At 44.5% G+C, this 23463-nt stretch overlaps 1 protein-coding gene across 1 annotated transcript; it reads right to left on the bottom strand.

Annotated features, from left to right (window-relative positions):
* Positions 1-1013: 1013 nt before the first annotated feature.
* Positions 1014-21919, bottom strand: SLC10A2 (solute carrier family 10 member 2). The gene is made up of 6 exons (XM_055426859.2): positions 21543-21919; positions 13161-13279; positions 7993-8081; positions 5957-6132; positions 3496-3653; positions 1014-1105 (listed from the first exon to the last, which is right to left on the bottom strand). The coding sequence occupies exons 1-6, from the start codon at positions 21917-21919 to the stop codon at positions 1014-1016; spliced, it is 1011 nt and encodes a 336-aa protein (XP_055282834.2).
* Positions 21920-23463: the final 1544 nt, after the last annotated feature.

Below are 23463 nucleotides of genomic sequence, written 5' to 3'. Positions count from 1 at the left end.
CTGAATGGAGAGTGGATCGTTGAAGAGTGAAGGAAAGGAGATTAAATTAGCCTGGTGATGGAGACCCGACTGTCGGCCAGCTGTTCCACCTTTGCCTTGAAACCTCGCTGTCATTGTCCAAATCCTCTTTGCTTCCTCTTGTTAGACCTGTTTACAGCAGCCCAGGGACTCAGCTGGCGATGCCCTTCCCACTTCTGGGCCTTGGGTTTGTCCTCCGCTCCCTCAAACACTGTGAGATGCCTTCCTCATTTCCCCCCTGGCTCCCTGGCTTCATTCTTACTGCTGTGTATCTCATTGACTCTGGTCTCGCATTTCAAGTGAGTTTCTGGGTTGTTTGCTTTTCCTTGTATTCGCCATCATCTCCCACTGGATGGAGCTCACCCACCGGAGCGGTCTTGTTTCCTCCAATACGCCTCCTGCTCTCTGCGCCCACCGCCCCCTCTCTGCTCTAGGGTGTCTGCTGTGGGGGCTTCCCATGAGCCAGCCAGCTGTCACAGTAACCAGAGTCAGACGGGCAAGTCTCCAGGGCTCAAAGAGCTCTGCCAAATTCAAGCCATTGAATTTGAAGAATTCTGTTTTTCCTACAAAAAAATCAAGTGAGCATCATTGGACTCCCAGGGCCGAGTGACAGATGTACAAAATCTCTATCGAGTTATGGGCTGGATTCTACTTTGGTTATTAAATTCTCAGTGTGTCCTGTGTTGGCTTTAGTCTGATGTTCAAGGATATTTGGGGCCATATTCAAAACCAGTGTATACATATGTATATATATATAGAATCACATACATGTGTACAAATATTTGTTACATTAAATATTTGGATTGCCAGTCGCTTGGTACCAAAACCAATACACGAATTCAATTCAAATTTAAATTTTCACCATAACTTTTTTCTGCCAAATATCCTATCCAAACAAATAATTAAGTATTGTTAGAGCTGAAGCACATTCTTTAGGATGCTTTTTGGTCCGCCGGTGTTTGCTTTTCGTCTGGTTGAAATCCTTCATTGACCTGTTAGAACGATGACTCAGGTACTGGTTCCTTGTCTCTGCCCTCCGGAAGTTCCACATTGTTTTTCCTATAATATTTCTTGTATACCACGTACACTAGAAGACAATGCACAGCAGATGAAACAAATTTCATAGTAATCAGCTGCCAGCTTACATTGGACAGGCGTGATAATTGGTGACTCAAAACACAGCTGGCATTTTCTGTGGGCGGGAGGCAACTAGTGAGTGCGACCCCCCCTGAGCTCTGTGGGTCACTCGTGGGAAGAGGGGCGACTGCACTTCGGAAGGGCCTAGCACATGTGTGCTCACCCGATTCCGGCAGGCATCAGTTAGGTTGCTGGTACCTAGCAGGAGCAACCACAGCAAGCACGTCTCCTGTCCCTGCCATCTCCCAGTTATGCACAGGTCCTCAACACATAAGCTAAGGTGCATTGTCAAGACCTTGGCCTGCTGGGCTATGTTGGAGGAGTTGAGCTGGAATAACTGTCTCTCCCAGCCTTCACTGACTTCTTCCCATGCTGGGGGGGCCTTGGCTGATGGGTGATCAGCCAAGAGATTCCATGAAGCTGCTAGTCTCTCATACCAGCCAAGTCTCAGCATATTTCTGAGATCAGCTCGCTCCTGGACAGACTGGCCCATGGTTGATGTATCTGTGTGCTAAATGCACCCGTGGGAAGCAATGAAAAGGGGTGGTATTAACAAGCCCATCTGGTCGTTGTTGCCAGCTGTATTTTTTAATTAAGCTTTATTGATTGAATACAATAAATGTGCTATTTTGTTATCTAAGTATCTGATTTTTTCCCCTTCTACTTCTCATTTGGTTCCAAAGTCAATAGGGGAAGAGAAGGTATCATTTATTGGCACCCTCAGATTCCAGTACCTCACACTTAAAGATATAATAGTGCTATCTATCTCATAGGGCAATTGTGAGATAAAATGCTCAAGTGTGTAGTACAGCCTTGGGAGATGACCAAGAGATCAGTAAACACCAACTCTTGTGATGACACAGAGATGAGAAAGACAACAGCCTGCTTCCAAGGTCCTAATATGTCAAGATCAATATCTCCATGGTTGGTCCCCGCACTTCTAATATACTAGTTTCAAAGCCACTGAGCTATTGACTCTATTGAATTGAACTTGTGGTTAATCAAAATATTCTACTTTTATTATGAACTGTTTTGAGCCAAGAATCCTCATCTTAGCACTGATTTTACTTAACCAAACTATTTCCTCCTTCCTTCTTCCTGTCCTTCTTTCCTTTCGTTGGTCCAGAAAACATTGAGACTTATAATCTTTTCATCAAGACATGTTTCTCAGCACTGCATGTCCTTAGGAGAAGCTAAGGACTTTCCCATTATTCCTCCAGCTCATCTGTTAACCCCTTTTGAATTAGTCATTTAACTAGTAAGTCTATGTGACTGTTCTGTCACCAGTATACTTTCTCTGGTTTGTCTGGTAGATGCCACTAGTAGTTATTTGGAAAAATCCCACAGTGCACCAAATTGGGTGCATCTCCAACAAAGAGAAAGCAAGGTAATTAGGCCATGGAGCCCTCTGTCCTGGACCGGTGATAACTCAGTGGAATGTTTCTAATGGATCCAGAGGGTCCTATTCTAGGAAGGAAAACTGTGCTTCGAGAATGACATTCAAGACCACAGCGCGGAGAACGATTAGCTCCCATGGGCCAGTTGAATACCTATTGGAGCTAAGCGAAAAAGCAAAATTGTACCTCTGATCATTGGATCACTTAAGAGTCATGTTAATTTTTCATCCGCCTTCACTATGCTGTCCCTGTTAAAATGCCATGAAACTTAAAGGTGAAATTCCTTTATTAAAAATAAACAAAACCAGATTTTGAAAATAAAGGTCAAATATCACCAGTTATTAGAAAACAAATGTTGAGAAAAGTTTCAAGCGGGTGACGGCTGGCAAGTGGCAGGGGCTAATGGATCAAAGCTATATGCTACGTTAGAATAAAAAAAAAATCAAACTTGCTATTCCTTGTACTTGAAACAAAGAACGAGTGTGCTTCAACTGTTTCAATTGTATGGGACTAAAATATATATAAATAAATGTATAAATAAATAATATATGCACACATATATGTCTTCCAATATAGCTTAGCCTGATGTCTCTTGTTACACCAATTTTCTGATAAATATTCTATATGTGTGTGTGAGAGTGTGTGTGTGTATGCTCAGTCACTCATTATATCTGACTTCTGCGACCCCGTGGACTTTAACCCCCCAGTCCATGGAATTTCTCAGGCCAGAACACTGAAATGGGTTGCCATTTCCTACTCCAGGAATCATTTTGCTCAGTACATCATTTTGATATGCTTAATATCAAGTCATAATGATATGGGTGACTTCTACCACCCACTTATTTCACTGCCAGAAACAGGGAATTAAATGATGCCATACTGGCGACCTCAGGATTCCTCAAAGGAGCGCATCGCCATGAAACGTGACTGTGAGGGTCCTCACCTGCTAAGAACAGTGCTGCCGCGACGATTTGGAAGATGCTGTAGATGAGGGGGAAGGTGAATATGAGGTTGAGCTCTTCGGGGGTGAAGGAGAGCTGGACGATGGTGGAGCACAGCTGTGTGTTCTGCATCCCTGTTTCCAAAGCAACGGTTCGGCACCTGGAGGAGAGGTCCAGAGAACCAGTGTTTTCGCTGGTTCGTTCTGGGTGTTGTTCTGCTTTGTTATTGTGTAACGTTAGAAGCAGATCTGTTACCAAGGAGACGGTGGAGGGCAGGGAGGGGTAAACTAGGAGTTTGGGATTAGCAGATACACACCACTATATATAAAGGTGGTAATCAACAAGGGGACCCGCTACCCAGGGAACTATATTCAATATCTTGTGTGTGTGTGTGTGTGTGCTTAGTCGCTTCAGGTGTGTCCGACTCTGCGACCCCATGGACTGTAGCCCATCAGGCTCGTCTGTCCATTGGATTTTCCAGGCAAGAATACTGGAGCGGGTTGTCTTGCCCTCATCCAGGGGATCTCCCAGACCCAGGGATTGAACCTATGTCTCCTGTGTCTCCAGCATTGCAGGTGGATTCTTTACCCACTGAGCCACCTGGGAAACCCTCAATATCTTCTAACAATCTATACTGGAAAAAAATTTGAACAATAATATGCACATATATACAATAATCACTTTGCTGTACACTGGAAGCTAACACAACATTGCAAATTATTCTAAAAAAAATTACTCCAGAAAAAAAAAGCAGATATGAGAACAAGTACATAAATATGTATGTATAAATGTATCTGTTTTAATGCATTTATTCACATAGTTTTATTTATATTAGACAAACATGCAACTTATTAATATATTATTAGATAATATAATATAGATATTTTATCTTTTTCTCTAATATACATAGATGAACTCTTACTCTAGTCACCCTAATGATTGCTATAATAATCAGAAAATGGATATGAACCTCTATAAAATCTCTATGACAACCTAGAGGGGTGAGATAGGGAGGGAAGTGGGAGGTGTGTATAAGAGGGAGGGGACATCAGCCTGTGGCTGATTCATGGTGATGGATGGCACAAGCCATCACTAGTTGTAAAGTAATTATCTTCCAAATAAAAATAAAATAAAAAAAAAACCTCTGTGAACATTAAAAAGTCTTGTGTAAACAAAAGCTGCTGTTACTGTTTTCTCCTCTTTACATTAAAAATACTGAGGTTTATAATATTTCTAGTCCAGAGGAACAAGGAATGCCAGCTAGCTTATTTTAGCCTCTGAGCACTAGAAGATATCTTGTCATCTATTTCTATAGTACACATATGTATAATTTGTTTATCTTATATTTAATATATTGGATAATATTCATTTATAAGTAATATATACTTATTCAACATAATACTGAATACATTTTATATAAATAAAAATTATAAAATAAAATTACATCCCGATGTGCTGTTTGGAGATGAAATATCCTTCCTTGTAGCAGGCCCACATGTGCTAAAACCTGTGTGGATCATGAGTTGGTCCTGCTTCTGGCTAGAGGAGCTTTGTAGGTCACAAGGACGATGTGGATGCTTTTGTTGAAGTCACTTTGTTTGGAGAATCTGAGTATGTGACTGCAGAAGAGCTCAACACGCACTGTATGGGGAGGGGTCCAGGAGGGTTTGAACAACAAGAGGCAGTCAGTGCTGTCTTTCTGGGGAATGTGTATGATTTAGGAATGAATGCATCTACTCAGAGTGATGTATTCAGAAATAGGGTGAACGTTATGATAGGTGAGAAATTTTGAGTTTGCCTTGTATTTGCAGCTATTCTAGGTTGAATTGTGTGGTAAAGGTCCTAACCCTCAGGACCTCAGATTGTGACTCTTTGGAAATAAGGTCACTAAATATACAATTATTAACAGTGAAGACAGATGATTTGGATGTACGACCAGTGTCAATACGACCAGTGTCCTTATGAAAAGGGGGGATTTGAATGTAGAGACATCCATAGAAAGAAGGCAGTGTGAGCAGAAATAGGAAGATGCACCTAACAGCCAAGGGGAGGGACCTGAACAGACTCCCCTTTATTCCTCATAAAGGACCAGTCCTGCTGACACCCGGATTCTGGACATCTATCCTCTGGAACTGAGAGACAAATTTCTGTTGTTGAAGCCTCTCAGTTTTTGGTACTTTGTTTGAGCAGCCCTAGCAAACGAGTTGGGCTTCCCAGGTGGCTCAGTGGTAAAGAATCTGCCTGCTGATGCAGGAGATACAGGTTTGATTCCTGGATCGGGAAGATCTCTTGGAGTAGGAAACGGCAATCCACTCCAGTATTCTTGCCTGAGAAATTTCATGGAGAGAGGAGCCTGGCGGCTACAGTCCATGGGCTTGCAAAGACTGACCGCATACAGAGCAGAAGAATACAATGGCTATTACATAAGAATATTCCTAGTATGATTTACTGAAAACACCATACCTGTGCCAGGACTGACCGGCTATTCTAGCCAGGAAAAACCCTAAGGAGTAGCCAGCTATGGGAAATATGGTTCCTATGATCCAGAGTTTGGGCTCTATGATCCAGGCACTCTGGTAGAGCACGCCTCCAACCACGGCTATGATCACTATGAGCAGGGCGCCTGTGATGGATCCGATCTGGAAGAAAGACAACAGCAGCAACAATCGTGAGTCAAAGCAAGCTCAAGGACTCCTTTGGGAGAAGAAGCCTAAGGCTCTCTTTCCTCCTGAGGAAATGAGAACAGTGAGCCCTCTGTGTACCTCTTGCCCGATGGTCATGGTAGACTCTGGGAAATGCTGGTGCTTGCCCCACACTTCAAGCTTTAGAAAGATTAACAGGACATGGAGTGCTGTTAATCTCAATTAGCCCGAAGAAGATGTTCTACTTGCAAATCAGCGTTGTCACAGGGGAGGAGAACCCACTCCAGGAAGAATCAGAAGACCTAGTTTCCAAATTCACCTCCTCCTACCTGCCTTCCTTAGGTCAATCATGAAACCTCTCTGAGTCACAGCTTTTTCATCTAGGATTGAAGATGAAATCCTGCCCTAGTCACATTTTATGATTGTCTTGGTAATGAGAAAATGGAGATGAAACTCTATGAAAGTTAAAAAGGTGTGGGCGAGCCAGCGTTATTGCTTTCTCCTTTTCACATTAGAAAAAGAAAAAAATGGAGATGATAATTTTTTTTTTTTTTGGTGAGAGAAAAAAAAAGAACACTAAATGGCTTATTTTACCCACTGGGAAGTGGAATCTGTCCATATCTATACATCTTTTTTTTTCCCTTTGAGCTTTTTATTTTGTATTGGGGTATAGCCAGGTAACAATGTTGTGATCATTTCAGGTGAACAGCAAAGGGACTCTGCCAGACAAATACAGTCCGTGTCTGTATATCTGTGTCATCCATCTCCATCTCTTCTGATTAGAATATAGTAAAAGGGAATGAATGGCAACTTATTACATATGTCATCATTTGTATGTATATATATATATGTATCATTTTATATTTATCTATATATGTGTATCATATACACACATTATATATTTAGTATATTTTTAAGAAAGTGAAGTCGCTAAGTTGTGTCTGACTCTTTGTGACCCCGTGGACTGTAGCCCACCAGGCCCCTCCGTCCATGGGATTCTCCAGGCAAGAATACTGGAGTGGGGTGCCATTTCCTTCTCCAATATATATGTATCATTTTATATCCATCTATTTATGTGTGTAATATACACACATTATATATTTAATATAGTTTTAATATCTATACATATGCATTTACTCATACACACACATATTTATATAAATATAGAATCTATCAATTGCCAGGTACTGGATTGGCCATATGGACACAAGGATGAGAAAGACATGACCTATTTTCTAAGACAGCTATCTAGATATATTTCTTAATACAAACCCACATGCTGCTGCTGCTGCTAAGTCACTTCAGTCGTGTCCGACTCTGTGTGACCCCATAGACGGAAGCCCACAAGGCTCTCCCGTCCCTGGGAGTCTCCAGGCAAGAACACTGGAGTGGGTTGCCATTTCCTTCTCCAATGTATGAAAGTGAAAAGTGAAAGTGAAGTCGCTCAGTCGCAACCGACCCTTAGCGACCCCATGGACTTCAGCCCACCAGGCTCCTCCATCCATGGGATTTTCTAGGCAAGAGTACTGGAGTGGCTTGCCATTGCCTTCTCCGACAAACCCACATAGCAGAGGTAAAATAAAGTGCTGTGGGTGTACAGAGTAGAAAAAAGCCAAGAGGTGACTTTGAATGGGGTGAACTGGGAATCTCAAAGGGTGGATAGAAACTTGCCATGTGGACAGGGAAGGGCATTCTAGAGGAGTGGGCTGCGTATCTATTAACTTTAAGACCCCTTAGAAGGGGTTTTCTGAGCCGGTGAGAAGACCAGTTCAGTTGATGGAGAGACTCGTCATTGCAGCGCACACGCTGGGGCACTTGAGTGTGCTGCCTGTGCCATGAGTGACATGGGACGCTTACCTTAAGGATGATCTTGGCTTGACGGGGCCACTTGTGGTTCACATACATTCCAAGCGAGACAGGAACAACAAGAGCCACCAGAGATATACCTGAAGGTGACCGAGAGCAATGTGATCGACAGAACAAGCACAGGCAAGACGAAAACAAGAGTAAGCGGGCTCCAAAGGCTTTGGGATAGTGCTCAGACTCCTGTCTTGAACACACTAAATAACTGAAAAACCAACAACCTCCCCCAAACTCTACTTCTTCACCTACTCCAGTAAACAATTCAATATTTCTCGTGGAAAAATCGATTATATAGATGATATAAATCCTTTCCCTAAATCCTAGATTAATTTTTTTAGACTTCCTTGATGCTAAAGCTGAAACGCCAATACTTTGGCCACCTCATGCGACGAGTTGACTCACCGGAAAAGAGTCTGATGCTGGGAGGGATTGAGGGTGGGAGGAGACGGGGACGACAGAGAATGAGATGGTTGGATGGCATCACCGACTCAATGGACATGAGTTTGAGTGAACTCCAGGAGTTGGTGATAGACAGGGAGGCCTGGCGTGCTATGATTCATGGGGTCGCAAAGAGTTGGACACGACTGAGCGACTGAACTGAACTGTACTGAACTGATACTATCAATTGATATCTTTTAGTTTCAACTTGTCAGAATCTTGGCTTATTTGGCTTTGGAGTCTTTTATGCTAGTGAACAATATCGTTTCAAAGTGTGTGTGTGTATTCTTGGGGTGTACAAAGATGATAGTTAACATCTGTCTGTTACTTCACAGTAGCAGAAATAAAAGAAAAAAATTTCAGGATTCTGCAGGCATTCTGTGGCTAATGACTTTGAGTTAAGATTGACTAGGGTGATTCAAACCTGCAGCCGAGAGGTGAGACAATAGGTTGGAAAAGCATGCTTTAAATTTTCCATGAGATAATATATTTGGCGACCTCTCAAGTAATTATAATTCTTTGCAGGAATGTGCTCACCCAGCCAGATAAAAGTCATACTTCAATTTCTCCGTGTTAAATTTACTGCTGTTCTTGCGACATGTGGTTTGTTTCTCCTTATTATTTAACACTCATTTGTCCAATGGCTGCTTTTAGATAATATAGCACCGAACAACTTGTAACTTCTCGTGGGCTGTTTCTTTTACAAACATCCCTTTAAAGCACTAGGAGAAAGTGGAGTCGAATAATGAAATTCTGAGAGTGGGTGTTGCTTGGTACTGGAGTAGATTGAACCAGGACTGGGAAATGGATTCTAGATTCCAGGGCTGTAAATGTCAATTTACAACGAATGTAATAGTGATAAAAACATAATGTCTTTGCAGCCTTCTGGCCCTCCTGGCAGTATAAGGGTCTGCAATGACTTTTTCCCAGAAATTACACAATGGGATTAAGTAATAGCTGAGCGTACCAAGAGCAGGAAAAGAAAAAAGAAAAATAGGGATGAAAGAAGAAGGAGAAAATGATGGAATAAAGGAAATGAAAAAGGGTCACTGATGGACATAGTGGTAAGAGCTCCTAGAAAAATCCCCTTTGGGGGGTCCTTGCATCCTGCTCCTGGGAGGAACATTCTTCCTCTGGATCTTCAGACTGTTCCCTAAAGGGATGTTTGTTCACCTTAAAGGAAAACCACTCTGATGCGTATCAACCGTCCTGTAGTGTCTTCCATCTGGGGGCCAAAACTGTGATTGGAATATGAGTGTGATTAGTCCGTGGGGTCGCTAGGGGTCGGACACGACTGAGCGACTTCACTTTCACACATTGGAGAAGGAAATGGCAACCCACTCCAGTGTTCTTGCCTGGAGAATCCCAGGGAAGGGGGAGCCTGGTGGGCTTCCATCTGTGGGGTCACACAGAGTCGGACACGACTGAAGTGACTTAGCAGCAGCAGCAGAAGCAGCAGGCTTTGGTGATGTATTTGTCACATGTTGGGTCTGTGCAAAGGCAGCCCAGCTCCATGTTCGGCTCCTCCTTGCTGAGTCTTTATCTTTTGAGAGCACCCCAGGCTGCAGGATACACACGCAAGCAGGACCAGCTGCTCAAGTCGATGGCAGAATTGCATTTCCTCTCTTGATCCATATGAAACCACATCAAGTTTGAAAGTGGACTCAAAGTTGGCTGGAAAAGACACCCTTTGCCCTTCGTCTCTCTCCGAGTGTGGACTCCCGCCTGGAGAGGTGGGCTGTTGTCTTCATTTACTCCCTCAGGCTAGATCCTGTGTATCTTATTCCCCGTGTACCTGAGCTCTCTGTGGCAAGTACCTGTCTATTTAGAGGTGAAAGCATCTGCTTACAGTCGTACCTGGATCATAACTGGACCTTTAATCAAGTTTACGTGGCAGGGACAGGAGGGAAGAAGGGAGAGAGAAGGAAAGAGAATGGGGAGCAGAGTCACGTGGTGGAAGCTGGAGCCGGACAGACTCAGCGCAGGGCCTGACTCACAAGCTGTGAGAACTGTGAGTCCTTTATGCCTCTGAGTCTTGCTTTCCCCGTCTGTGGAGTGGGCAGAATTCTGTCTCACGGTGCTGATGCGAGAATCGATGGTGAAGTGGATGCACGGTTCCTGGTCCTAGACTTCTTCAAATGCTTTGAGGGAGGAGTAGAAACAGCAACTTGCTGCAGTGTTTGCGGCGTTACCGGCTGCGCAAGTGGCCTCGGTCTCTATTGAGCTCTCATCCTCTGAAGGGACTCAGGGTGTGTTTGCTGAGTCATCAGAATGTCGGAAGCGCGTATGGGAGCTGCGTACAATGGCCCTGCCCACGGAGCAGGTGAGAGCAGATCTGAGGGCTACTCCCAGCAAATTAAACATATGCCCTGAGCCTAAACTGCCTCGTTGAAAAAGCAGTGATAACATCTTGCTAATTAATCAGGTTGTGTGTTTTCCACGTTGAAGGATAGCAAGAAGGTTAGGTTGGAAAACAGGCCCAGGCAAAATGGTGAATAAGCGGAGTTAACATCTTTGTTTGGCAGGCTATCATTGAAAATTTTTTTAATCTTTTCCTCTCTGTTTCTCTTCATTTCTATTTTCTTTTCTGCCCTTCATGTCTTGTATGATGATGTCTTCCTCCTCTGAGGTACGAATGACTCTTTCTCACTTTCTTTTCCTTGCTATCAATCATTCACACTGTAGTTAGAATTTCCCAATATTGCCACGGGGCATTTTTCAGAAAGGAATGACTGTTAAGAGTAGGATACTTTAAGACTTAATTTTTTTCTTAAACGACAAGCAATATAGAATTAAAAATTCTCATTCAGCAGACAGGTTCTGTGAGAAATGTACACCACTCAACAAATTGCACTGTTTAAGAAGGTGCCCTTCCCAGGCAGCAGACTGGGGGTTGAGCAGCATGAGGCCCAGGGTCACCTAAAACCTGCTTGCAGTAGATGGCAGGAAGGAGTTCCCTGGGGTCAGTAGAAGGACCACAGGAGGGGAAATCCTATATTGATCAAGTGTGACAAAAAGAACCACTTTTGGGGAGGGATGGTGGAGGGGTTGGCCAATGACCATGGTAGGAATAGAGAGAAAGTGGAGGCCATCTGAAGATACTACAATACAGATTGTCCCCAGGGGGGTGTGCCAAAGTTTGTTCTGATTCAGTTGTGTAGACCTGAATCAGGTTTTTTTTTTTAATCACAGAACCAATCTTTCTTAGAAATGGAAGCCATCCAGGACAGCTTCCCATGCCAATAGGAATCCTTTTTACAACCAACCATCTTTCTGAGGCACCGTTCAGTCTTTGCTCGCGTGCTCCCTTCCATGGGACCCCCACACCTCTTTGTGGAAGCCCATTAGGGAGACACGTGTCTCCAAGGGCAGCTGAGAAAAGACTATTAGCATACCAGCGATGGGTCCTGATGTACTAACTTACCCACATCTCAGCTGCGATGATCCTGGTTCTGGCAGATGCCTGCTTTGCATAGACCAGGAACTATCCTATCCTGCCCTTGACCCCATGTTCCACCAGGGACCTAATCTCCCACCATTATTTGTTCCCCTAGAAACAGAGAAAAGCCCTTTGGGTGTGGAGGTGACCATCTGGGAGCTGAGATGAGTGGACACAGAGTTACAGCTTGCACATTGGGCTCCTGGGACCAGATGCACAAGCCGGGCCAGTAGACCACCTTCTGAATCAAGACACGGTCCCGAGGGGACAGTTATAAACAGTGTGCTTCACCTGAAGGCTTCTCATGGCTGTTTCTTACCGGGTGCCCTATTTTGAAATCATTAGTGGAATGTTTTTTCCGATTTCTTTAACTTGAGTGATTGGGAGCAAACTCGTTCCCCTGGGATTAGTTGTGCTCTGGGTTTCGGGAAGGACAGAGCCTCCTGTGCACCAGGCTCCAGTCTCCTTAGGTCCAGATGGCTGTGCCCAGGGGTCCCTCCCATCAGCCCCTCTCCCTGGTGGTTTCGGTGGAGGACAAAACTGATTCTCCCACGGGCTCAAGGTGTGGAATTCAGATTCTGCTAACCCTCATTCAGACGCAGGCGAGGCTTGTCCTGGAGGCCTTTGTTGTTGTCCAGTCACACAGTAGTGTCTGGTTCTTTGCAGACCCCGTGGACTGCAGCACACCAGGCTTCCCTGTCCTTCAGTATCTCCAGGAGCTTGCTCAAACTCATGTTCACCCAGTCGGTGATGCCATCCAACCGTCTCACCCTCTGTCGCCCCCTTCTCCTCCTGCCTTCAATCTTTCCCAGCATCAGGGTCTTTTCCAGTGATTCAGTTCTTTGCATCAGATGGCCAGAGTATTGGGGTTTCAGCTTCAGCATCAGTCCTTCCAATGAACATCCAGGACTGATCCCCTTTAGGATGGACTGGTTGGATCTCCTTGCAGTCCAAAGGACTCTCAAGAGTCTTCTCCAGCACCACAGTTCAAAAGCATCATTTCTTTGGCACTCAGCTTTCTTTATGGGTCCAACTCTCACATCCACACATGATTACTGGAAAAACTGTATCTTTGACTATATGGACCTTTTCCAGCAAAGTAATGCCTCTGTTTTTTAATATGCCACTTAGGTTTGGACTTTTCTTCCAAGGAGCAAGCATGCACAAAGTATAGAGGGTGTGAGAGGCAAGGTCTAGCTGAGGCTGAGCCTGGCCTGAGAAGTCAGCCAGGGGCAAGCAGAGGGGAGGCTGACCAGGCTCAGGGTCTGGCAGACGAGTGACTTACCTATGTTGTCGTAGGGAATCACGATCATCCCCGAGTCAACCCACATTTTGGTGTAGATTAACAGGCACAGCGGCATCATTCCCAGGGCGAGCAGTGTGGAGCAGGTGGTCATGCTGATGCTAGAAGCAAACAGGCAAGTTGACATGGCCACCTGGGCTTTTCAGGGGAGAGGTGGTTTCCTTTCTCAACCCATGATCAGAAAGTCCTGCCAGAGACTCTTTCCAAACTGCACCATCCCGTCTGATGGATGGAAATATACATGTCCTGTGCAGGCCACACCAGGGGCAAGATGGTGGGATCTGTACTGAGTCCCTTTCTATTTTGTCTCCCTCCCCATTGCTTTTGGACCTCCCTTGGTGGTTCAGACATTAAAAAAATCTGCCTGCCATGCAGGAGACTCAGGTTCGATTCCTGGGTTGAGAAGATCCTCCGGAGAAGGAAATGGCAACCCATTCCAGTATTTTTGCCTGGAGAACCCCAGGGACAGAGGAACCTGGTGGGCTACAGTCCATGGGGTCACAAAGAGTCAGACACAACAGAGAAACTAACACTTTCACTTTCCATTGCTTCTCAAGCATCAGAGAAGATATTTCGTGACAATTTAAACTCATTGTTAAATGAGGTACGAGGTGCTTGGACATGCCGCCCTGAGAACCTCCAGTCAGAGAACAGCAGACATATTTACACCTGCCAAGACTTCATGGACTTTGGTATGTCTGTCCAGCTCGAGATGAGATGGGTCTCCACAGCCCCTGAAGGAGAATGCATGTCCAAGGGAAGAAGTCTCAGTGTCTTTCCTTAAAGCAGACAAATTATTCCTCGACTGCACCTCTCCCCAAAAAAACTTGAGAAAGGAGAGGAAACTGACTTCAGAAACCAAAGAAACCAGGAGAGCAGACAGGGTGGACCTCGTTTCTACTTCTGCTAAGAGATTTAGCAAATGGAGTTCAGCAGAACCAGCGTCTGGGACTTCTCTGGTGGTGCAGTGGATAAGAATTCATCTGCCAACGCGGGGGACCTGGGTTCATTCCCTGGTCCAGGAAGATCCCATATGCCACGGAACAACTAAGCCCAGGTGCTACATCTACTGAGCCCGAGCTCTAGAGCCTGGGAGCCACGGCTACGGAGCCCATGGAGCACAGCGACTGAGGCCCAAGCACCTACAGCCCGAGCTCTGCAAAGAGAGAGGCCCCCGCAATGAGAAGCCTGAGCACTGTGATGAAGAGTAACCCCGCTCGCCACAACTAGAGAAAAGCCTGCACAAGGCCACGAAGACCCAGGGCAGCCCGAAATACAGAATAAATAAGTAAGCAAAACGATATATAAAAAACTTAGAAGAGAACCAAGGTCTGGGAGTCTGCTCCCAAGAGCATCGGCGTGTGAATGAGTGACCTGGCTGAGCAGGAGGACAACGGCTCTGGAGGTGGAGGGTGTGGAATGATCTTCTTCAGCACCACTGCAGTGGGTGGAGGAGGGCTTTCGGGTTAAGGGGGTCTTCCAGTCTCTGCAGGGTGCTCGGGGCGTGGTGGTGGCGGCACAGTCTCTTCCCAGGAAATGGGGCCCTTAGACGGCTGGGCCAGACCCTGCCTAGCTCGGAAGCAGGGCTGGCCACCAACATGACTCTTAGCTTACTTGACGTCTCTAGGCCAGTTTCCTTCTCTGTGAAATGAAGATCTTAATCGTTACCACCTCACAGGCTGAGGGACCCGATGTGTCCAGCACTTAGAATGATTCAAGGAGCTCATCAAAAGCCAGTTAGCCCTAACCCCGTCTGGCCGTTGGGTGTGTGTGCGTGTGTGTGTGCTGTGTTGTGTTTCGGCACAGAGGCCTTTTTCTGGAAGGCCCTCTAATAGCTGAAGTACTGGGACTATCAGGATAGTAATTTCTTAAAGGGATTGTACGTGGACTTCAAGGAAAATACTAAGTCATTTACACCACCAGCTACCCCACCAAAAAAAAGATCCAGCTTTTGCAAAATAAAGAATAGGACAGTGTTTATCAGGGGGCTTAATTTGCCTGATAATCTTTTTTTTTTTAAAAAAAAACAACAACAGAATGAACTCATTTAAAATATGTTTAAAGGATTTAGAAAAAAAAAATTTGACTCACTGGAAAAGAGTCTGATGCTGGGAAAGGTTGGGGGCGGGAGGAGACGGGGATGACGGAGAATGAGATGGCTGGATGGCATCACCGACTCGATGGACATGAGTTTGAGTGAACTCCGGGAGTTGGTGATGGACAGGGAGGCCTGGCGTGCTGTGATTCATGGGGTCGCGGAGAGTCGGACATGACTGAGCGACTGAACTGAACTGAACTGAAGAGCTAAAATAGTGTAACAGTAACCAATGCCGAGGATGTACCTAAAGTATTTCCAAGAGGTTCAGTCTATTATGGTGACAAGTTGCCTTAACTTAGATACACAAGCGGATGCTAAAGGCAGAGTTCTACACCAGAATAAGAAGCTAATTTGTCATAAACAATGCTTGATCCTACTTGCAAGTAATATCCTGGAGTTCGTAGACAACTTTTCCCCTCTCTCTTCCTTTGCCATTCTCTTTTTTATCTTTTATTTTAAAAAATAAATTAGGATGGATTTAAAGTTATCCCCATAATAAAATTACTTTTATTCCAGTACATCCAATATGCTTTCCAGAGTGGAGATGCCACGAGCGGGGTGGGGAAGGGGGTGGTGTTCGTTACCTAGATCACAGCAAAGGGAAAGGTGAGTACTTTTTGTTTTCAGCCATGAGAACACCTTTTGGGAGGAAGTCTGTTTCTCTCCTTATTTTTCTTTCAAATTTCTTTGTGAAAGCTTCAATTCTGACTCAGTGCTAAGACAACTCGTGAAGTCGTATCATGGTTTTGAGTTTGGCAAGAGCAGTTACACAGAGGCCATGAGGAGGGCCAAGACAGGAGCTGGAGAAGGGGACGGTTTAGAGTTAGTGGCCACTGGGAGCGTTAAAACACTGCAGAGGGCACGAGAACGGAAGAGTTGAACTACTCGAAATGAGATGAAAACCAACTCAGGTAAATGATTTTAAGGAGCAATGTAGGAGGATAAATTAACAAAAGGAAAGGATCATTTTATATAAAAAATCAGAAGTTCTGCAAAGAGCAAGGAGGAGAAGGCAGGAGGAGAAGCGGACAACAGAGGATGAGATGGTTGGATGGTATTACCAACTCAACGGACATAGTTTGCGTAAGCTCCGGGAGATGGTGAAGGACAGGGAAGCCGGGCGTTTTGCAGTCCATGGGGTCGCAGAGCCGGACACCACTTAGTGCCTGAACAACAGCAACAACAAACAGCAAAGAGGCCAACAACGGAAATACTATGCCAGGCATTTGCATTTGCATTGGAATAAGAGAAACCGTGAGATAAGAAAAAAAGAAACCTCTGGTTTAAATTCTTGTCTTAGCCCTATTCACTGCCAGCGAGAATTTTTTTCCTTCTTGTTTTCCTTTTGGAATTAAAACAAAGCAATAAACGAGAATTCAGTGAATGCTGAGGAATTTGGTGAAGTCAGTGATGAAAAATGCAACAGACTGTAATCATATTAGAAATGAAACACCAAGTTTGAAACAGCAAAAGAACTGAATCTAGGTGAGGCTGGACAGTGGAAGTGATGACATAGAATCAGCATTGAATGGAGGCTCAGAGTCTGGATAGGGATAAATGGATAGATCTGGATTCTAATTTGGACTCTCACATACACTGACTATTACCTCTGTCAAGGTTTGGAGCCTTAATTTCATCATTTATTAAATGCAGAAAGTAATAGTATTAATTCTAACCTCAGAGGATTAGTTTGAGGATTAAAATACACTGGTTGGATGGCATCACCGACTCGATGGACATGAGTTTGAGTGAACTCCGGGAGTTGGTGATGGACAGGGAGGCCTGGCGTGCTGTGATTCATGGGGTCGCAAAGAGTCGGACACGACTGAGAGACTGAACTGAACTGAGGAAAATCTAGAAACTTTTCCTACTTTTCTAGAAAGTTTTCTACTTTCCTAGAAAATAATAGAAGGGAGTGTAGACTGTGCATAGCAATGAAGGAATTAGCGGGGAACGGGAGAGAGGGTGCACAGGCAGCAATTTCCCACAGAAGTGAGAAAACAGAAAGTGGGAAGGAAAAACCCTTGGGTGGCGTGGTGGCGGTTTACTTGCTAAGTCTTGTCTGGCTCTTGGGACCCCATAGACTGTAGCCCGCCAGTCTCCTCTGTCCATGGGATTCTCCAGGCAGGAATACTGGAGTGGGTAGCGATGCCCTTCTCCAGGGGATCTTCCTGACCCAGGGATCGAACCTCCATCTCCCGCATTGCAGGCAGTTTCCTGCACTGCAGGTGGATTCTTTAAGGACTGAGCCACCAGGGAATCCCGTGCAGTGTGCTCAAGCCATTGTTAAAGAAAGGGGAGATTCAAAACCAGGGAGGCTTTGCATGTAGAGCAGACACAAGCGGGTGGGGGTCTCTGTGTTCGTTCCCGGAACCGTGAGCCTGGGCCTCTGGCAAATTCACCTGAAAACACCTCTGTTTCTCCCCGAGACGTTTTGTGCCTGATGCACCCTTGACAGGGCTAGAACAGGTGAAAACACCTGTTTCCTGATCAGATTCCCACGACAACTTTCTAGACTGGAGTGAAGGAGCGGAAATACTACTTGCCGTACATCAGTGAGCAAGGATTCCATTAGCAAGGTCTCTATTTTGTAATTTGTGTGTGTATGTCGATCCTGGGTGTTCATTGGAGGGACTGATGCTGAAGCTGAAACTGCAATACTTTGGCCACCTCATGCGATGAGTTGACTCACTGGAAAAGACTCTGATGCTGGGAGGGATTGGGGGCAGGAGGAGAAGGGGACGACAGAGAATGAGATGGCTGGATGGCATCACCGACTCTGTGGACATGAGTTTGAGTGAACTCCGGGAGTTGGTGATGGACAGGGAGGCCTGGCGTGCTGTGATTCATGGGGTCTCAAAGAGTCGGACACGACTGAGTGACTGAACTGAACTGTGTGTGTGTTAAGTCACCAGAGGCTACAAATTGAAGACCTCCCTCGTGGCTCAGATGGTAAAGTGTCTGCCTGCAATGTGGGAGACCCAGGTTCGATCCCTGGGTCAGGAAGATCTTCTGGAGAAGGAACTGGCAACCCACTCCAGTACTCTTGCCTGGAAAATCCCATGGACGGAGAAGCATGGTAGGCTACAGTTCATGGGGTTGCAAAGAGTCAGACATGACTGAGTGATTTCACTTTCACTTTCCCAGGTTTTGGAAGAGACGATGGGGTGAGAGAGAGAGAATTTGATTTCCCCCACACCCAGGAAAGTGAAAGCCAAATGATATTGATTTGCTCCTGTTCTGTGGTATCTGCTCAACTAGTGCAGGTACCTGTTGGTATAATCAGTCACATCGTGGCTGCCATTGCTAGAATTTAAGCGGAAATGGAGAAGCTAAAGTCCCCAGAGGACAGAACTGGAAATATAAAGGTTAGATAGAATTGTATACACACACGTGATCATGACTTTAGTTATCCACTGCTCACAAGGAAAGAATAAAAAATGTTGGCAAACCATTTCCCAATAGTTGAGATGTCACTTTCTTAATTTGTTCTAAAGAAAATCTATTTTTCTGAAGTTAGAAAATATATTTAGAAGTATATTTTTCTAAAATATATTTTCTAAAGAAAAATATTTCAACAGTTTTTCCTCTAACAGATGCAAGGCATAATGCAACTCATCGCCTTCATCGTGGTATAATTTGACCTCCTTTCAATGATTATTATTCCTGATACACTATTACTTGTTCCACTAAAATGTAGTGGTGTCTTCTGGGTGATGGGTTCATAGAGCTGTCTGTCCCTAAAAGAACTGAGGGCTTCCCTGGTGGCTAAGATAGTAAAGAATCTGCCTGCAATGTAGGAAACCTGGGTTTCATCCCTGGGTTGGGATCATCTGGAGAAGGGAATGGCTATCCACACAGTATTCTTGCTTGGAGAATCCCATGGACAGAGGAGCCTGGGGGCTACAGTCCGTGGGGTCACAAAAAAGATGAGCTGCTGTGTTTTGTAAGTTGTCTTCTTTGCTTTGGAGGCATTTTAATCTTTAAATTGAGGTTCAGGATTTTGGGGAACCTTGCTGCCGTGAGACACAATCCTGCCCCTCTAATAACTTGCCCCCCACCCCAACTTCCTGTTTCTCATCCTCTGTGCTGGGTAAAAGCACAGCAAAGCTTGAGAGCTGGGCAAGTAAGTAGGTCCTGTGTGAAGAACGTCTATGAGATCAAGTAGGATTTACTTTGGGTGTGCCACGTCTTTCACTGGGTCTTGTTTGAGTTCCAGAGAGGTGAAATTGCTAGAGAGGTATGATGATTGCCCTGGGCGGGTATTGGTGTTGTTCACAAGACAAGGGAATCAGTGGAATGCACACTTTCCAGGATGAAAATGAACAATTTTCAACACTACAGTCCAATAAGAGGACTTCTTCTGACTTGCTGAAGGATTCATCTACACTGATTCAGCTGGGGGTTTTCCACTGTCATTTCAAACTCTACTTCTGGCTTTCTTATTTCTTAATATTTTTATTTCTTACAGGAATTTTTATGCAAGGGAAGCAAGATTGCATAATCATCTCCTGTTTCCAGAGAAATAGAATTTCCTTTAAGCCACAGGAAAGTGTGAGTTAGAACCTTTAGATAAGGTTTTTTTAACTGTTTCAGCCCCCAGAAGGGAATCCACCCCCAAAGCTGATCAACTCAGCATTAGACACACTTTTCTGTCTTACAGATGATCGCACGTGTAGCCTTACATAGAGATACAGGCTCTTTCATTTCGTTGGAACGTTGCATTACGTAATATTATATGAAAGCTGTTTGGTGGCAAAGTCCTGTCTTCAATTCACTTCACCCGCCTCGACTCGCTTGTAGGTTCCCACCTCTGCCTCCATCCGGGTCAGACTAAGCTGAGATGTAAGGAGGCCTTATTGCTATATGGCGGTTCACAGATTAACTAAACCTGAACAACACTTGCCATCCTTTGCTCCTAATAGGACTTCCATTTGGAAAAAAAAAATCTGTTATAGGGAAGAGGTGGCACTTCCTTATGTGAGAGAGATGTAACGTGAAGATATACGGTTGGTGTGATTTCTCTAAAGCTTCTGGAGAAATGGGCACCAGCAGAGCTTGAGGTGGTGGGATCCCGCGTGCCCACTAGGTGCTGGGCCAGTCTGGAGTCCAGTTTGACAGTGTGCGGTGGTTACATTTCTATACCATGAGCGTCTCTCTTCCACGTGTTGCTGCTGAGGTGGTGAACAGAGCCTGTTGCCCACTGTTCAGTATTTAATAAGCACACACTACACTGATACCTGGCTGGTTTGCAGAAATGCACACCTTTCACCGGAGATGAGGAATGGGGAGGGAAGGAAAAATGTATTTGTCTACTCAACCTGTAGCATTAAAATTCCTGGTCCCCTCCCATTAATGCTTCGCCTTACTCCGATTAGTGTTTTTCCCCCCCATTGCTGGTTCAGATAGCATAGGATGAAATGGACAAACATTGCAATTGAGACCACTCTGTTTATTTTATAGGAAGGTAAGCATAATTTTTAAAAAAATTGCTGTAGGTTTTTTTTTTTCAATTACACTTCTTTAATCGGTTTTTATTTTTTATTTTTTTTGAAGTGATTCTTTAATTTTTTATTTTTTTTAAAAAACAATTTTAGGAATCTTTACTTAAAAACAACCTTATCTTAAAATGGAGTAACTTTGGTTTTATGAGCAGCAAGCAAAATGAATAACCTGGAAGAAATGGACAAATTCCTAGAAAAGTACAACTTTCCAAAACTGAACCAGGTTTTTTTTTTAATTTACTGCCAGTAGAAGCGAAGCAAATGTATATATATATATATTTTTAGATTTTATACCAAGAGAAATCTTGTCCAAAAAAACTGGCTGTGTTTGGTCATGGCCTCACCCTAGGGTCTAATGTTTAGTGGACAATTTGATTTCATGATTGCATTCAGGACTCCTCATCACTGCAAAGAAAGGTTTTTTTTTTTTTTTTTTTTCTGATACCAAGGAAAACTTTCTCAGCTATAGCTTCTGGGTTGGAAAGGATTTCTTTTTTGGAAAAACTTGGACTCTTTTCCCAAAGAGAAACAGCAATTATGCAACTCCTTTTTAACTGAGTTAGATTCAAAAACACAAACACAGAATAGAATCCTTAGATTCACACAGCACAGCAACCGTGCAGGAAAGAAAGGCATTTTGTCTTTTGTTTCAGCTGGACCCCAGATCCATGGCAGAGCAGATGGGCATTCATGATGCCACAGGCTACTGAGAAGGTTAATTCAATGCCATTAATGCTGTACTGGGAGGTTTACAGATCTTACCTCAGGTCCATGTCACCATCCACCCAATAGGCCAAGATGTTGGAGGAAGTCCCTCCCGGACAGCATCCCATGATGAGGACCACTACGGCTTGGATGGGAATGATGTCAAAGGCCACGGAGAGGATGAATCCTGTGAGGGGCATGATCCCGAACTGACAGAGGAAGCCAATACAGATGCCCCATGGCCGCTTTATGTGCCCTAGGAATTTCTTGAGTTCCACATTGCATCCCATGGAGAACATCACCAGAGCCAACAGGATGGTCAGGACGGCACTCAGGACTGTACTTAGAATGGCGTTGAAGTTGGTTTCTGGTACCAGACAGGACGTGCCATTGCAAACTGTTGCATTGGCCAAACAGACCATTGAGCTATCCATTGCTGGCTGTTCTGCTCAAACGCTCACTGAAGTCCACAGCAGTTCCAGTCCACTGCTCCTATTAGATGATACCGTCTACTCTAACCGCATCCAACTTTTAAACCCTTTTCAAACATGTGTCATCTGGTGTCTCCTTCCAAAGCCACCTCAGAGAGGTAATAAAGAACAATAAATGCTAGAATGTCAGTTTCGAGAGGTAACCTTACAACAGCACAAATTATGAATCATAAAAGCCCTGCCAAATTATTGGCCCAGACAGAGAATTCTAATTAATCATTTATTAGCATGATAACGAACTGTGTATTATAAAAAGAGCTGTGTTAATGTTTAATGCTGGGAAGCTTTGTTAAATAATCTCAGTTAAGTGACACTTAAAATCAACTCGGACTATTACAGAACGTTGTAGGGGCATGTCTCGTCTCTGTGCAATATGGGGGAACTGGGTCCTGAGAAGTCCAGTGCCTTGTGACAAATCAAATTACTGATCAGTATCAGACTTTGAGCTAGAACCCAGACCACCAAGCTCCTCACCAAGTTTTCCTTCCACGTTGATCTGTCTGTATGTGTTGGTCTATAGTGACGGTGGAAGGAATATTTGAGTTTGAGAAACTTGTAGGGTCTTGTTGCACACCTGTGGGAGAGTAACACAAGGAAGGGTAAGATGTTTTCTGTGTTGTCTGGTGGGAAGGCTGGCCAGGAGAGTCCCATCAGTTATAATTATGTATGTATCACCGTGGTAACAAAGCGCTTCATGGCCAGAGAGATAATACAATGATCTGGAGGGATGAAGCTCAGAGCAGTAGGTCAAAGTGAAGGGTGTCAGGAACTGGAATTAACAATTTTTTGGGGGGGGTAGGGATCTGAGATTCTGAAGCAGAATGCTGTCCTTAGGGGACAAAGAAGATAAAAAAGGAGAGCAGAAATTCTTCCTCTTCTCAAAGCTTCACAACCCAATTGTTGGGTCAGGGTGCAGCCCAAGAATAAAATTGAATGTTTTGACTGTGATTTGCAATTTATAAGACAAACTCTAGTTTATTATTCAATTTGACACCTTAAGTAGGATTAGCATCCCCATTTTACAGATGAGGACTGAGGGTCTAGGAAATGTGGTGCTTTATTCAAGGTTGGAAGTGTAAGGTGAAAGTGTTAGTCGCTCAGTCATGTCCGACTCTTTGTGACCCCAGGAACTGTAGCCTGCCAGGCTCCTCTGTTCGTGGGATTCTCCTGGCAAGAAGACTAGAGTGGGTTGCTATTCCCTTCACCAGGGCATTTTCCCAACCCAGGGACTGAACCCAGGTCTCTTGCATTGCAGGCAGCTTCTTTACTGTCTGAGACCAGCAGATCTTAACTGGAAAGCTGAAACTCAGTTTAGCTTGGTGGAGACTAAGAGAAATACCTTAAAAAAGGGTTTCTCTGAACTCCGTGGACCCAGGAATCTCAGAGGGTCTTGTCAAAATGCAGATTCTGAGTTTGGAAGTCTGGGGTGGGCCCTAGGTGTCTGCATTTCTGATGAGCTCCCAGTTCAGGGTGAGGTTGCTGATCCA

This window comes from Moschus berezovskii, chromosome 13, assembly GCF_049115385.1.
Source record: "Moschus berezovskii isolate FMDL1 chromosome 13, NW_MosBer_1.0, whole genome shotgun sequence".
In the NCBI taxonomy this organism is placed as follows: Eukaryota; Metazoa; Chordata; class Mammalia; order Artiodactyla; family Moschidae; genus Moschus; species Moschus berezovskii.
This window is presented reverse-complemented; position numbering and strand designations above follow the sequence as displayed.

Coding starts and splice junctions, on each gene's coding strand:
- SLC10A2 (XM_055426859.2), bottom strand. CDS start 21,919: ATGGATAGCTCAATGGTCTGTTTGGCCAATGCAACAGTTTGCAATGGC. Junction 6,133..7,992: donor AAGCCAAGATCATCCTTAAG/GTAAGCGTCCCA, acceptor TCTTTCTTCCAG/ATCGGATCCATCACAGGCGC. Junction 3,654..5,956: donor GCCGGTCAGTCCTGGCACAG/GTATGGTGTTTT, acceptor CCTCTCCTCCAG/GTGCCGAACCGTTGCTTTGG.